The sequence below is a fragment of the Gavialis gangeticus genome, unplaced genomic scaffold (genome assembly GCF_001723915.1).
Source record: "Gavialis gangeticus isolate Ggan-Ray unplaced genomic scaffold, GavGan_comp1, whole genome shotgun sequence".
In the NCBI taxonomy this organism is placed as follows: Eukaryota; Metazoa; Chordata; order Crocodylia; family Gavialidae; genus Gavialis; species Gavialis gangeticus.
The window spans coordinates 114,567,349-114,581,556 of NW_017729031.1; the positions used below are offsets into that span (position 1 = coordinate 114,567,349).

Sequence of the window (14,208 nt, forward strand, 5' to 3'; positions counted from 1 at the left end):
CCCCCCCCCCCCCCAAAAAAAAACCCCAAAACAAAACAAAAACAAACCCAGCAAAACAAATAGCTTGATTCCTGATCCTAACATTGGAGAAAGGATTAGATTACTTTGTAAGGTTTTCTCCCTGTTAGTGCTGCATCGTTTCCTGCAATATAATCTCAAATTGCTTTTACCGGAAAATGAATTCATATCTTTACTTATGATGACTCCTTGGCTTCATTTGGGAGACTGTTCCCAGATCTAGATCTTCTCATTGCTTGCCAGGTCACGTTATCATGTTTGCTTTTTGGCAGCCCCCAGGTAATATGATTCCATGACTGCACAATCTTAAATTTTTGTCTTTAAAAACAAAAAACCTAGCAGTCAAGATTATAACTGTTAATTTAAATTTCCTTCACAATCATATTTTCTTGCAGAGACATTATAGCTATAGAGGTATGAACTGCCCTATTTAATCTCAGTGAAATATTAAATTAATTGCTTATCACTTCATTTACAGAAACATACAGGGACCAGGCTTAACCTCCCAAACTGCTTTCCAGGACTTCAGAAAGCAAAAGCTTAAATGGCACTTATCTATTTCTTCTGGTGATGGTTCTTTTTTCTCTCCCATTAGGCTTTGTTTTGGAAACCGTAGGATTGTCTGTGTGCTATTGCTATTAGTTTAGCTTACTACAACATTTACTACATTCTACCATACTTTGATACAGGAAGTGCACTAAAAGTAGATGGAGCAAAGAATATAATTTAGGAAACGAGTGCTGCTTGGTTTGGATTGGGATCAAGATAGTACCTAGGGAGAGAAAGTACCCATTAACTTGTTAGCTGATAGGCTTTTATCTATAATTTACTGAGTTGGTTCCTCTGCTCTTCTCACTTCCAAAAGGATTTTTTTTGCTTAGAAACAAATGACCTGAGCAGTTGTCTATGTGGCATTAGTCAGACCGCAGTTGGAGTACTGCGTCCAGTTTTGGGCACTGTACTTCAAGAAGGATGTTGATAGACTCGAGAGGGTTCAGAGGAGGGCTGCTCATATGGTTAGGGGCTTACAGGACAAGCCCTATGAGGGGAGACTGAGGGACCTGGACCTCTTCAGCCTCCGCAAGAGAAGGCCGAGAGGTGATCTTGTGGCCACCTACAAATTCATTGGGGGACGCAGCAAGGGATCGAAGATGCTCTGTTCACCAGGGCACCTCCTGAGGTAACAAGGAACAGTGGTCACAAACTGACAGCGGATTTAGGCTAGATATCAGGAAAAACTTCTTCACAGTAAGGGTGGCTAAAATTTGGAATGGGCTTCCAAGGGAGGTGGTGCTTTCCCCTACCTGCCTGGCGGGTCTTTAAGAGAAGGCTGAATAGGCAACTGGCTGGGGTCATCTGACCCCAGCACTCTTTCCTGCCTAGGTAGGGGGTCAGACTTGATCTGTTGAGGTCCCTTCTGACCCTAGCATCTATGAATCTTGGATGCTGTTGGAATTTTCTTTGTCCTGAGCAACTTTATAGCTGTTCTATCATCCCAAGTAACAAAGAGAGAGAAAATCAATAGCAGAAGTTCTTCATCAGATTTGCTTCCTCATGTTAGCTCTTGATGACAGGATGCCCCAAAACTCTGGGAATCACTATGAGCTAACTAACAAAGAAGCCCAGTGGAAAAGATCTGCGAGTTGTGGGAGAGGTAGATTACTTTACCTGTATGTGACAGATTGCCCTATTTCTTCCCTGTCAGTTTTTTTCACCAGTTAGTACGCAAACAGTTCTTCATCTGATTTGAAATTCTGTTTTCCAGACTGCATGGTTTTAGCAAGCTGCATATTTAAAGGTTGCTTATCAGCATCTCTGTCTTCTGAGTATGTCCATTAGAAATGGACATCTTGCCATCTGTGAAGCTCTAAAGCTGCAGAGAGGCAAGGATTGTTGTGGATGCTTTCTCTGAGTGGACTTAACTACATGGTTGGGATAGGCTAGCTTTTGAATGCAGTGCATTCTTCAAAAGCTTGTCTTAAGTCTGTCCCAGCCATGCTGTTAGTCCAATAAAAAGATACCTGTTAGTCCAATAAAAAGATACCACCCACAAAAATTCTTGCGTATTTCTTGGGCTGTCACGGCTACCGCATCAGTTCAACCTTACCAAAGTTGCAAAGCTTTTCATTTTGAAGCTTAATGTTCTAAAGGGGCAGAGGATACGTAGGGAAAAAATAAATAATCCTCTATCCAGTCAGGAAACACATTTGCATGTGTTCTGTGATATGTCAGTATTATATCATACTTTAATACTGATCTTTAAGGAGGAAATGATAGAAACCACCTGATTGTCACAAGACGTTTTTAGCAAATTGTGAGGCAGGATTTTCTCTTGTAGGTAACAGGTTTTTGACCTATTTTATCAGTCCTGTAATCTCATTAATCAGCTGTCTGCATTTCTTCCACACATTTCCTTTAAATATATCAAAACATGTTACTTGGCTGTTAACAGTTTGTAGGTCCATTGTAATTACAGTTACCTATGTGGTTTTATAGTAAAAACCATGTGTTCTGTAGTGTGTGGGATAGGGAAGATGGATAAAAGGGTAACTTTTAAATATCTTCATATTGAAGTTGAGCTAAGTGTTTTTTGAACTCGGTCTTTATCAGTCCTGTCACTACGGAGGAGTCGGCATGTGTAAGTCCTTGCCTGTGATTATAGCAAGTGCCGCTGTCTAGAGCAGTTTCTCAACCTGTGGGTTGCAACCCAAAAGTGGCTTGCAAGAATATATGAAAGGGTTGCGAACAAATTTTAAAAATGGATCGGCAAACTTTCCAAATGCATTCACCTTTAAAGGAAAAAAACCGTAGGAAACCATGGCTTTTCCCTTGCAGGCTGGCAGTTTCAATCTGCAAGGGGCTGCTTGGGACCTCCCTCATCTCACAGATCCCCTTGCCCCACACGCTGGGGGCAGGGGGCAGTAGGCCAGGAGTGAGGGCCCTTGAGTTGGGACTGGCCATCCAACGTTTATTAATAGGTCCTAGTACAGAAAGGTTGAGAACCACTGGTCCAGAGCAGGGGTTGTCAACCTGGGGTATACTTACCCCTAGGGGTACTTGGGGAGGCCCTAGGGGGTATGTATAGGCAGGTGGGGATAGAGCACCCCCACCCGCCACCCCACACTGCCACCTCCCAGGGGCAGGACCTTCTCATAACTGTATTTATTTGTGCAGACTACTGCATTTTACCATTGTTACTTGCTGTGGCGTGTGTTGAGACTGAATGAACTAAGGGACGTGAACTCCCAGACCCCAAAGGCAGCCCCACTACTTCCTGGGGAAGCACTCTTGGGAATGCTGGGGAGACTTAAATTTGTGCGGCCTCTGCTGTTTTCATGTCTGCGAACCAGAGGACAGTCTTGCTCCTTGGGCTAGCCCAGCATCTAATTTAAGAAACTTTGGTTGCCAAAATGATGGGAACTCATTAGTGGAGGTTTCTGACCAGCTTGGAGGCTCATCCCCTTTCCTTACCTTTTGGTTTTTTGGTCTTGCAGCAGCCGAGGAGGAGGAGAGGTGAAAGCTCATTTGATATTAATAACATTGTCATCCCAATGTCTGTTGCTGCAACAACTCGTGTGGAGAAACTGCAGTACAAAGAGATCCTCACACCAAGGTATGTCAGCAGGCTTATTTCCCTGCCCCCACACCTTTTGCTCCTTTTTCACACTTCTACAGCAGCTACTGGAGTGCTCTGAGTGGTTGCTAGTGCTGGTCAGGTAAACTATTTTCCACTTCCATGAGCGGCAAAAAATGACTTGTTTTGGATATTCTCTAATCTATGTCCTCTTCTCTACATCAATAGTAGACTGCTTAGGGAATGCTAAGGAATATTATGCAAGGATTTCCAGCTCTTGAAGACCAGCTTCCCAGCCTAATGTTAATTGTGGAATCTAAATATTTTTGTTTAATTTTGAAGCTGCAGTCCTCTCTGAGTCAGAGGTCTTGGCTTCTTTTCCCAGAGCAGCGTATGTGGCTGGCAAGTGTTTTACATGCCTAGGGTGGTGACCTAATGTATGCAGTGTTGGAGGAGAGCAGTTGCCCCAGGCCAACACCAGCTAAAGGCAAAGCACTTATCATTGCGTAAATAGGAACAGCAGTGTAAAGCCAAACTGCAGCTGCTTTTTGCTCTGTATAGCTATTGAAGATGACTCCTGAGCATCTATAAATAGTGTCACTTCACTGCAGGAAGTGCTGTTAGCTATTACGTCAGCCACCTGTCAGACTGGAAACCAGATTACAGCTTTTTTTTCTTTAAAATACTTGAAGTAAAACTAACGTAGCCATGTTAGTTCATCCTGCATGCCTTGTCGCATGTATTTTGGAACAAAACAGTATTCTTAAATTAAGTATGCAACTAAACCAGAGGAAGAGAGCACATTTCATGTGGCGCTGCAACTGAGTTTGTTGGAAACTTTTATTTCCTGGCTGTCTCTAAGGTGTATCTTAATGGTTTATTAACAGACTCAATTTTCCTGACCTTTTGTTAACAGAGGATTGGAGGTGTCTTGTATTTCAATCCTATTAGTATTGAAATGGTGCAGGTTAGGGTTTGTAGCTTACACTACGTTGACGGTTTGGCTGAAATGTAGTTTATCGTATTCACATCTGTACAGTGGAGATGGGGGGAGAAACGTAATTTTGAAGCCTATAATAGGCAAAATACAATCAAATGCAGCAGAAAAATGCTATGAGAACCTAAAATCAGAATTCTTTAGTTCTTTAATTGTTGTTGTTGGTCATCTTTGCCCCAACAATAATATTACAAGACACTTTTTTACGTTCCAGTGTAAACACTATTTAAACAAGTAAAATATTCCTCCTCGGTGCTTGTGAGGGCATGTTTGTACAAAAATGTGGAAGCATTGTGCGCCAGCATGTGACAGTTTGAGCAAGTGGAACCAGAAGTGAAATAGTAGCCCTTAAATTGTCTGACTTGAGTGAAGTTCAGGAAGTGAGCAAACAGCAAATATGACGAGTAGTAAATCAGTGCTTTTGGATGCTTGGTGTTGGTAGTATGGGGGGAGCATTTTGTTTGTTGTTGTCTAACCAGGAGGCGAAAGCAGTTCTAGGATGATTTTACACTATTTTAGTGAAACATTTACGCAGTCTCTCCTGGAAATTGTCACAATAACAGCATGTCCTCCTCATCTCCAGCTGGGTAGGAAGTGGCTTTTCTCTTCCTCTTCTCAGACTCTCCATTTGTTTTTCAACATCTCTTCATCCCGGCCTCTCCTTCCCTTCCCTTGTGCCAACTAACCTCCTGTCCTGGTGTGGTGGGGGAGAGAGGAGCCTGTTGCTGGACAGGAGAAGAAAGAGGAAGAGCTGCAGCAGCTGCACTATTTCCTTTACCCCATGCAGGCTCTGCTGGTTACAGCACCACAGGAGCCAACCAGTACAACCAGGAACTAGGTAGGGGAACAGAAGGACTTGGTCCAGCATTAATTGGGAAGCAGCAGAGGAGGAAGTTCAAATGAAAAGTTTTAATTTTCCCCCTCCTAACCCCCAGGAAAGGCAGACAATTGATGAACAAGAGGTAGGAAGAAACATTGGGAAAGGAGATGCCATTTCTTTCAGGGCCCTTCTCTGCAGTTCCACTGGTGGTCCTGCGGGTGCCTAATGAGCATAGCCAAGCCATTTCCTACTCCTGTGAACTAAGCAGTTCAGCATGAGAAGTGAAACCAGGGGGAGGTTCAGTAGATGGAATATAGCTACTTGAATTGGAGCTTGGCACCAAGGTAGGGACTTGCCACTTCAAATTGTGGACTCCTCTAGACTGCTGCTTACTAGACAGCAGATTAGCATGTGTATGGGGTATGTTACACAGACTACAAGTAAAAATTATTTACATTTGAAAGCTTGGCTAACTGTATCCCAGCTATGTAGTTGGTCCAATAAAAGATATCAGCCAAAGAAATCCTTACTGTTTGCATAATTCGTGGACTGTCACAGCTGCAGCATCACTCTAACAGTACCATGAACTACAGGGAAATGTTACATACTTGTCTATGCATCCCCAAGACTGAATGACATGGTTTTTAATGGTGTGTTACAGCTGGCGTGAAGTGGATATCAGTGCTCTAAAAGTGAACTCGGATGAAGACAATGAGGAGGTAATGATGGATGCTTTGTTTCCTTATTAACTTGGGAGACTTTTCTGCCTTCTAGGGATGGAGTTAGCAGTAGCCCTGTAACTTGCATGTGAGTGGGGATATGCTCCCTAGGAGAATAAAATGCCAGGAAAGCAGATCAAAAAGGGCTTCAGCAGAGAGGGTTGGGGCCTCCTTTTCATGTGTGCATGTGTGTGGGTGGGTGAGTAGGAAGTATCAGGCCTGGGCATGGCAGAGACCATGCTAGTGTCTCTAGTCAGTGCCCCCTCTCTTTTTCTGTAAGCAAGTGCTGATATGGCTTAGGAAGGCTGAGAGCTGCTGCAGTACAAGATGCTAGTGGTGTTGGCTGCATACCAGATGCAGCCAAGGTCTGGCTTCTTTCTGGAGATGCTCTTGGACAGCAGGCCCTCTGCCTTAAAGAGGCAGAGTTTGTTAAAAAGGAAAGTTCTTTACTTCTGTCATTTATACCAATGTAAGTTAAACTGATGTGCCTAGTTTGAAGCCCCTACATTAAGGTTCTCATGAAATAAGAGCTGCTTTTTTTGGGTTGGCTTAAACTCTTTCCCACTTGATAATGTAAACAGGAAAAAAGTATTTGAATGGAAGATTATTCCTCTGTAAATATGTTTTAAATACTCTGTAACTAATACCAGCAGGCAGGCTGCTCGTGTAAAAAGGATCTGATGCTGACTTGCAATCCCTTTTCAGATCGAGGACCTGTCTGACTCGGCCTTTGCTGCTCTGCATGCCAAGTGTGAAGAGATGGAGCGGGCAAGGTGGCTGTGGAGCACCAGCATGCCCCCTCAGCGACGAGGCAGCAGGTATGGCTAGTGCCGTGCGTTCTCTGCACTTGTGCGAGCATTGGTATCGTTGGTGCTCCCAGCACTTGGATGGAGACTCCTCTTTGACATTGCGTTTTGGGCATTGGGATGGGAAGGCTCTGTATACACTATAGAGATGTAACTGTCATCTCTCTACAGAGAGGGGGTATACAGGGAGCAGAGCATAGAAACTGAGCACTGGTAGGTTAACTGCAAAGGTTTGGCGCAGGGGTTCCCCAGAGGGGCTGGGAAATGTTGTGCATGTGGGAAAAGACAGCCCTGCAGTAGAGAGATCCAGATGATGGAACTGATGAGCCAGCAGTTGGAGAAGATGGTGCGTGTGGTGTTGGTTTTGTCTAGTAAATTTACACGTGTCTGGTGTTTGAGCTTTCCTGCCTGGATGCTAGACTGACTTAAAGCCAGAGATCTATATGGAACTTGAAAAGGGTCCCAACTCAGAAAATCACTGCCTTTTGTTTTCTATTCTGTTTGCTAAGTCCGTGTAACTTTTTTTTTCAGTTTCTCAAAGCAAATATCTGTTTCTCCCTTTCTAAAACGAGGTGGTTGTGACCAGGTCAGCAGCCCTCTGGCTTCTGAGAGCTGCAGAGGTGCCATTGCAAGGGTAGAGCCCTCCTTTGTGTTTGAGAGAGAGAATAAAGCAGCAATTCCCAGCCAGGGTGCCGCAGAACCCTGGGGTGCCTTGACCTCCTTTTAGGTGTGTTTGTAGTGCTGCACAATGTTAACAGTGTTAGGTGTGCAAGCACAATTCACAAAATAAACCTAGAGATTTCAAATAAGAACCATCTGTCTCTGAATCCCTTCGATTTTCTGGGATATACTTTTGGGATTGAGTGACCAGTATCTTTCCCTATGAGAGGGAAAACCACTGGTAATATAAATACGTTAGAATATTTTCACTATTTTCCATCGCACATCAAACATTTTTATTTGCTTTTATGACCACTGTTGTGTACTGCGGCAGTTTTGTGGGCAGCTCAGTAAAAACATGCCTAGGTTTTTCTCCTATATGCTACAGCCAGTGTAGACCATAGTAAACTATATATTGGTGGTTCTGGCCTCTGAGTGCCTCTGCATATGTCAACGTTCAGTTTCATCTGCTCTGATTTATTTTTCATTCTCCGTCTTGACTAAATACCTCTGAACATTTGTAGCTTATTTCTAAAGGGTGCTCTGAGTCTGGCGAGGCTTGAGCCACTGGGATAAAGTTCCTGATAATGATCCAACTTTTTGCTCCAGTCTTGGCAAGCTGTCTGACATCTGCAGATTTCTGCCACTTTGTTGCAAATGCAGATATTTAACAATGGTCTCTGTATGGAGCTTTCTGGCCTCCTGCAGTTAACCCTTTGCTGTGAGGCCAATTGTCCACTTCCTACTTTTGACTTTTCTCATAATCAGTCTTACGACCTGTGATGGTACTTGATCTCTCACCTCTGAGACAACTTAGTTTCTTTGGAAGTCTCTTATAAAGAATAACATCAAAGGCTGTTTAAAAATCCAAGTCAATATTGTCAAACAGTTCTTATTGACACATTCAGGGAAATCTGATAAACGTAATCAAGCGCGACTTTGCACTGGTTAGAACCTGTTGTGTTGTGATAATCTAGGTGGTTTGTTTTAACTATCATTTCAACCAGTTTACCAGCTATAAAGATAAGTCTCTCTGCTCTGTAATTCTCCAGGTAAACTGGTATTTGTAAGACACTGAGGTATAACATTAATTTTCTTCCACTCCTCTGCAGAGATGTAACAAGATTGCATAGGCGTTGAAAAGCTCAACTATCTCCTCCTTGTGCTCCTTCAGAGAATGCTTATGCATACTGTCTGCACCTAGTGACTTGTTGCAGTTTGGTTCATCAGTTAGTTTCAGTACATCATGTTTTGTGCCTCCAGCTCTGATGCTTCACCTTTACTATAGCAGAGTAAAACCCACAGTAGAGCATGTAAAACATTCCCTGCAGTGAACTATACTGCAAATAAATTCCCTTAGCTTCTTTGTAATGTTGTGCTCTTCCTTAATTAATCCAGCTGACTCGCTGATGAATCTTGTGATCTTTCTGCTGGTGATGCACCTAACAAACTCCTAATAGTTTGGTTTTTGCTTGTTTTTTACTCTTAGATTCTCCTAATTGTCTTTTTATGTATTAGCTGCCATAGTCTTTGTTCCTTTTATGGGCATCAGTAGGCTTGGAGTTGCATGGTCTGAAGAAAACACAACTCAGACAGTCTCTTGAACTTTTCCACTTTAACCAAGTACTGACTTACTGTTTAATTTCCCACTTCCCTTATTTGTTCAGAGGTTTGCTGAAGCTAAGGGGTTTGAATACCTTCATTTTTTATTGTAGTCTGTCTCAGCTTGGGCAGTGGGTTGTTTGTTTTACTCCCCTCTTTCTAATATTTGGGTGTTTTTGTACCTTTTCTCCCCAAGGGATATTGAATTTAATTATTTGGTTACTCTGTCTTGACTTTGGTTACTTTGTGAACCACGTCTTTTGTGTGACAGTGTACATGGTGATACTTAAATCAGCTTCATGTATTATTTTCATATCTGAGTACCTGGGAAGGGACTATTGTCATGGTTAATTATACAGCATCCAGAAGTGTAATAGGCTTGTGTTTCACAAAAACATGCAGCAAGACCTCTGCCTCGACTCTGGGAGTGGCATGGCAGAAAGGCACTTGGGGAAGCTGACTTGAGCAGCAGGGAGATGAGGTTTGTGCAGATCTTAAAAATCCAAGACTAGCACCACATTACAATCTTTTCAATGTGTCTTTATCTCAGGTCTTACAGATCAACAGATGGACGGACAACCCCTCAGCTGGGTAATCCCTCTACTCCCCAGCCAGCATCCCCTGACGTGGGCAGCTGCCACTCCCATTCAGAGTTTTCCCACACCCACTCTCCGCGCAGTCCCATCAGCCCTGAGCTCCTGTCTGCTCCCCTGACTCCACTGTCCCGAGACTCCATGCGGCTCTTGTCCAGCGAGGACACCCGTTGCTCCACACCCGAGGCTGGCTTCGATGAGCAGGTGAGTACTTTTGGATTCATCTCCTGCAGTCGATGAGAGAGTCCAGACATACACACACTACTAAGGGGCTGTTGTTCTTGTGGTGGTTGCAGATTTGTAATGGCAAATGTGAAATCCAAGAATTTAATCTTCTCTGGATTCATTATGGACAGCTGCTTGGGAGAAATTGCAGCAGCTTGTTCAGCTGAACTGAAGAAAGCCCATTTTCATTCACCTTGGACAGGCACCATCCTGACTGTTAGGGTCCTTTGGGTGTCTGTCTGCAATGAAAGTACCCGAAAATCCCCCTCATGCTGTGGCAAGAAATTTTAAATTTAAGTTAATGGTTAACCCAGTGCAGTTTAACAGCCTTCAGTTGTTGGCCAGGACTGCCACACCTCAGGAGTGAATGGGCAGGGGACAGGCCTCTTGTGGGCTATCTTAAAGCACGCAGAGTTCATGTGAAAAGTGCTCTTGAGTGCGCATCTTTTGGAGCTACCAAGTGAACAACCCTCTTCTTCCTGTAGGCTGTACAACCCTGGGAGCGACGCACCTTCCCACTCTCCTACAACCCCAAGACAGAGTGCGAGGACCAATCCGATCCCCAGGACCGGTCGTCGCGTTGCACCCGGCGCACGTCAGGCAGCAAGTCGTCCCGGGAGATGGACGGCACTCCCCCCTTGTCAACCTTCGCCAGCCTCAAGAGTCGGAACCCAGTCGCAGCTCCTGCAGCAGCAGCGGTGGCAGCAGCGGCAGCAGTTCAGCGACCAGCGCATAGATAGAGACAGACGGGAAGGAATAAGCAAAACCCACACACGCAACTAACTCTTGGCATTAAAGCTTCCGAAATCTGCGTTTGATATTCAAACATCCTGCTGGGAATTTTCACAGTTTTTAGTGAATTTAAGGAGTTTAGAAACTGTTTTGTTTTTTTTTTTTGTTTGTTTCTTTTTTTCCATGTTTCCTTGTCACACAGATGAGCCCCAGGTTCCTCCCAGCCGAGGGGAGCAGCCCGCCAGACACCCTTTCTGCCCCACCCCCACTTAGGTGTATAATTCTAGAGCACAGGATGTAGCTGACTAGCAGATTATGGGGATTGATTTCTCAAGCAAAAGGGTGTTTTTCCTTCTACTCTCTGCCCACTACCCCGTCCCTGAAAGGTTTAGTGGAGTGAAATTAGTGGTGAAAAGTGATGTCTTTGGAATGCAGCCTCCTTCACTAGCTGTCTCCTTACGTGCAGAGCAGAGATCTGACAGCCCCTGAGCCCCAACCCTCCCACATCACCACCTGGTTGTTTTTGTTCCCCCGGGTTGTAATTCCAGGTATTCATAGGAGTGATTCTGACCCCACTAAGGCTGCCTGTTGCATTACAGTGTACTGATTTTCAGCTCTTCCTTTCCCCCACCCTTGCTTTCAGAACTTCTGTTCCTTTCGTAGAGAACAAGTGTCCCTGTCAGCTGGGGAAAGGAAGGTCCTTCTCAGCCGCTTCACGCACAGCTCCATGTGGGAGAGTGGGATTTTGGAAGCAGTCCTGTTCCATTTACATCATGTCTTTTCCCTGTTCACAACCCAGGGTAATGAGAGTCCAGCCTGGTGCGTTCTTGTGCTGCAGTGGGAACAGACCTTACACAATGCACTTAAGGACTCATGTTGGGATCTGACTTTCTGCTGGCACTATAAGAGCTTTCAGCTGGGTAATGCAGATCTTTTACCACTTCTCTTTTCCTTTATGTCCCTTTCCCTCCACCCCACCCATGCACCTTGAAAGTTTCAGGCCGTATTAACTGCTGCCACTTCTGTTAACTATTAGTACTGCTCAGAAACCATCCTGAGTTGCAGTGGTCAGGAAGACCAGTCCTGTTGCCATGCATGGGCCTTGCCCTGGGCACGCTATAGGGTTGCAGTGCATAGGCCGCTTGGTTCTGTTTCCTTTCCGCTGGGTTGGCCTCTTCAAAGAAGCCCAGAAGATTAAGGCGGCAGCAGCATTGTGTCCTGCTCATCTGCCAGCTCTGTTCTCTTGTACAAGTGCTGAAGTCCTTGCTTAGGAAAGAAATAGGACTTGTTTTTCACCACTGCTCAGTTCCACTTCCACACATTTTGAAAACAGATGTTTAGTCAGTTTCATTTTGGAGGGCTCTTGAGTCTCACAACAGCCACCAGGCTTGACAGGTATCTTCTTTTCAAGTAATACTACCACCACTGCCCCCACCTCTTTGCTGCCCCCGGTGACTCCTGGATCCCACACACCGTTTCCATCTGTAACGTTTTCTGATCCTGACGGTGTGGCTATGGTTCCTGTCCTGTTGTTAGCATTGTGCCTGTCTTACGTATAATCACATCACCAAAAAAGGAAAAAAAAATACAAAGGACATAATTTTTTTTTCCATTTTGTAATCGTAAAGAAATAGTAGCTAAACTGCTTAATGGTTGGGGTTTTCACAATTTTCAACATTATCTAGTGTTTTTTGGTTCTGTTCTAGTTTAAAGGATTTGTCATCGTTTCTTTAAATAAAAAAAAAACAATGCTACCATATCCCTCTGCATAAGTGCTTTTCTATTTATAAGGTTGAAAATTCTGAATAACCCTTTTAGCATTATAAAAAACCACAAAAAACACCTTGTATTTTGTAAATATTTTCTTTTCCTGCTTTGAGCTGTGTAATGTCCTTGTTATATAGAAATGCTTTTCTTCCGAGAAGCTGATCTTTGTTAATGTCTTGATTCTGTTGGCAAAGCACAAATGTGCTTATAAAAAAAAAAAAGAGAAAAGATTAAAAAAATATTAAAAAGTTAGAACATTCTCTGCAAGCTTCTGGCTCTGTGCTCTCTGTTGTGGGGCTCCCAAACCAGCACGCAAGGCAAAGTGGGGTGGGGTGGGGATGAGGCTGCCCTCTGCTTGGAGAGGGATGGGCAGTGCCTCCAGTACCACACCTGGGACTAAGCTGGTATTGCAGCTTGGGTTCCCAGTGATGTCCTAAGGAGTCTTCTGTGTGCAAAAGGTTCCTATAACTTAAGAAAATCAAATTGCAGCCTCTTGGACAAGAGATGTTTGGAGCTGGATGCTGGTCTGAGGGCAGCGAGGCTTTTGCTTGTGCTCATACGGTGTTTCATAACTTGTCACTATTATTACCGCACCATGTGACTTCTTTGGTAAGCAGCCTTTTGAGAGGGGGCCTCTCCAATTTCCTCAACTGGTGGGGGGCTTGGCTTTGAAGCCAAAGTAGTACTGTTTTCTGGAGGTGAGCACTGAAGTGCCCTTTGATTCTCTCCTTGTCTTAGACGTTAGAAGTCTGATTGTAAGCCAGTGATTCTTAAACAGGGAGATGGGTTATCCTGGGGTGCTACAAGATCCTTTGACAGCTGTTACAGGAAGTGTGAGGAGTTTAAGCAGATAAGCACTGGCTGTCCCTGCCTTGTCTCTCTGTAAGGAGGTATAAGCACTGTAATACATTCATTTTTTAATGTTATGGAGATGGGCCTGAGTTGGAAATGTTACTCACTGGTGTAAGTAGAGCACAGGGCTGTTGGTAGAGTGGGATGGCTGCCCAATGACTAGCTGGGTGTGGAGGAGATGCCCCCCCCCCGTATTGCTGACTCTTTCCAAATGATAGAAACCATCCTGTCCTGAAACGTACTATGTGTGATTTCCGTTCCACGCACGGGTCAGAAGGGCAGACCTTGCCTAGCCAAGGGTACTCCCTAAAGCACTGTTTCCTTAAGGGGAACTGGAACCTGGGTGTCTCCCACCGGTGCTTTGTTGTAACACAGGACCTGTTAACAGGCTTCAGCACCACTGGATACAGTTGGGAGTTTAGGGCACCTTCTTCTGAAATCCCAGCCTTCATTTTTTGTGTCCCTGTGTCAGGTTTGTACTAGTCTCATTTTACAGCTTGGGAAGTGGGCTATAGGGTGGTCACATTATGCATCACTGATGGTCTGAGACAGCGTGAGTTTCCCTGCTCCAGGACCCTTGCTTTAACCATCCTGATGCTGTTCCCTGAAGCTGCTTCCTGATGGGCAACATCAGGCTTCAGGTTCCACCTTTCCTCTTGCTGCAGGGGAGTGTGAATGATGCCAGGGCAGTACCGCAGCTGCAGCTTTTCACTTCTCCGTCTCACAGACAGAGGAGGACAGCTAATGCTGCAGCTCAGGTTTCATGGTGATGTCAGTGGCCACCAGGCCTGCAACAAAGGCAGGGACAGCCAGTCTGGAGAGGTCTTGCTTGTGTAATATAAC

General features: G+C 44.6%; 1 protein-coding gene across 4 annotated transcripts in view; it reads left to right on the top strand.

Annotated features, from left to right (window-relative positions):
- The window catches only part of KANSL1 (KAT8 regulatory NSL complex subunit 1), a 217,117-nt gene extending 204,362 nt beyond the window's left edge, over nucleotides 1–12,755 (top strand). For 3 of the 4 annotated variants that reach the window (XM_019523616.1, XM_019523620.1, XM_019523619.1), the window contains 5 exons: nucleotides 3,513–3,631; nucleotides 6,071–6,128; nucleotides 6,834–6,946; nucleotides 9,747–9,993; nucleotides 10,500–12,755. In XM_019523616.1, coding sequence (XP_019379161.1) covers nucleotides 3,513–3,631; nucleotides 6,071–6,128; nucleotides 6,834–6,946; nucleotides 9,747–9,993; nucleotides 10,500–10,754 — 792 coding nt within the window. In that variant the 3' untranslated portion in view covers nucleotides 10,755–12,755. The remainder of the gene's footprint in view (nucleotides 1–3,512; nucleotides 3,632–6,070; nucleotides 6,129–6,833; nucleotides 6,947–9,746; nucleotides 9,994–10,499) is intronic. The other variant, XM_019523617.1, reaches the window with a different exon arrangement.
- The last annotated feature ends 1,453 nt before the right edge of the window (nucleotides 12,756–14,208 follow it).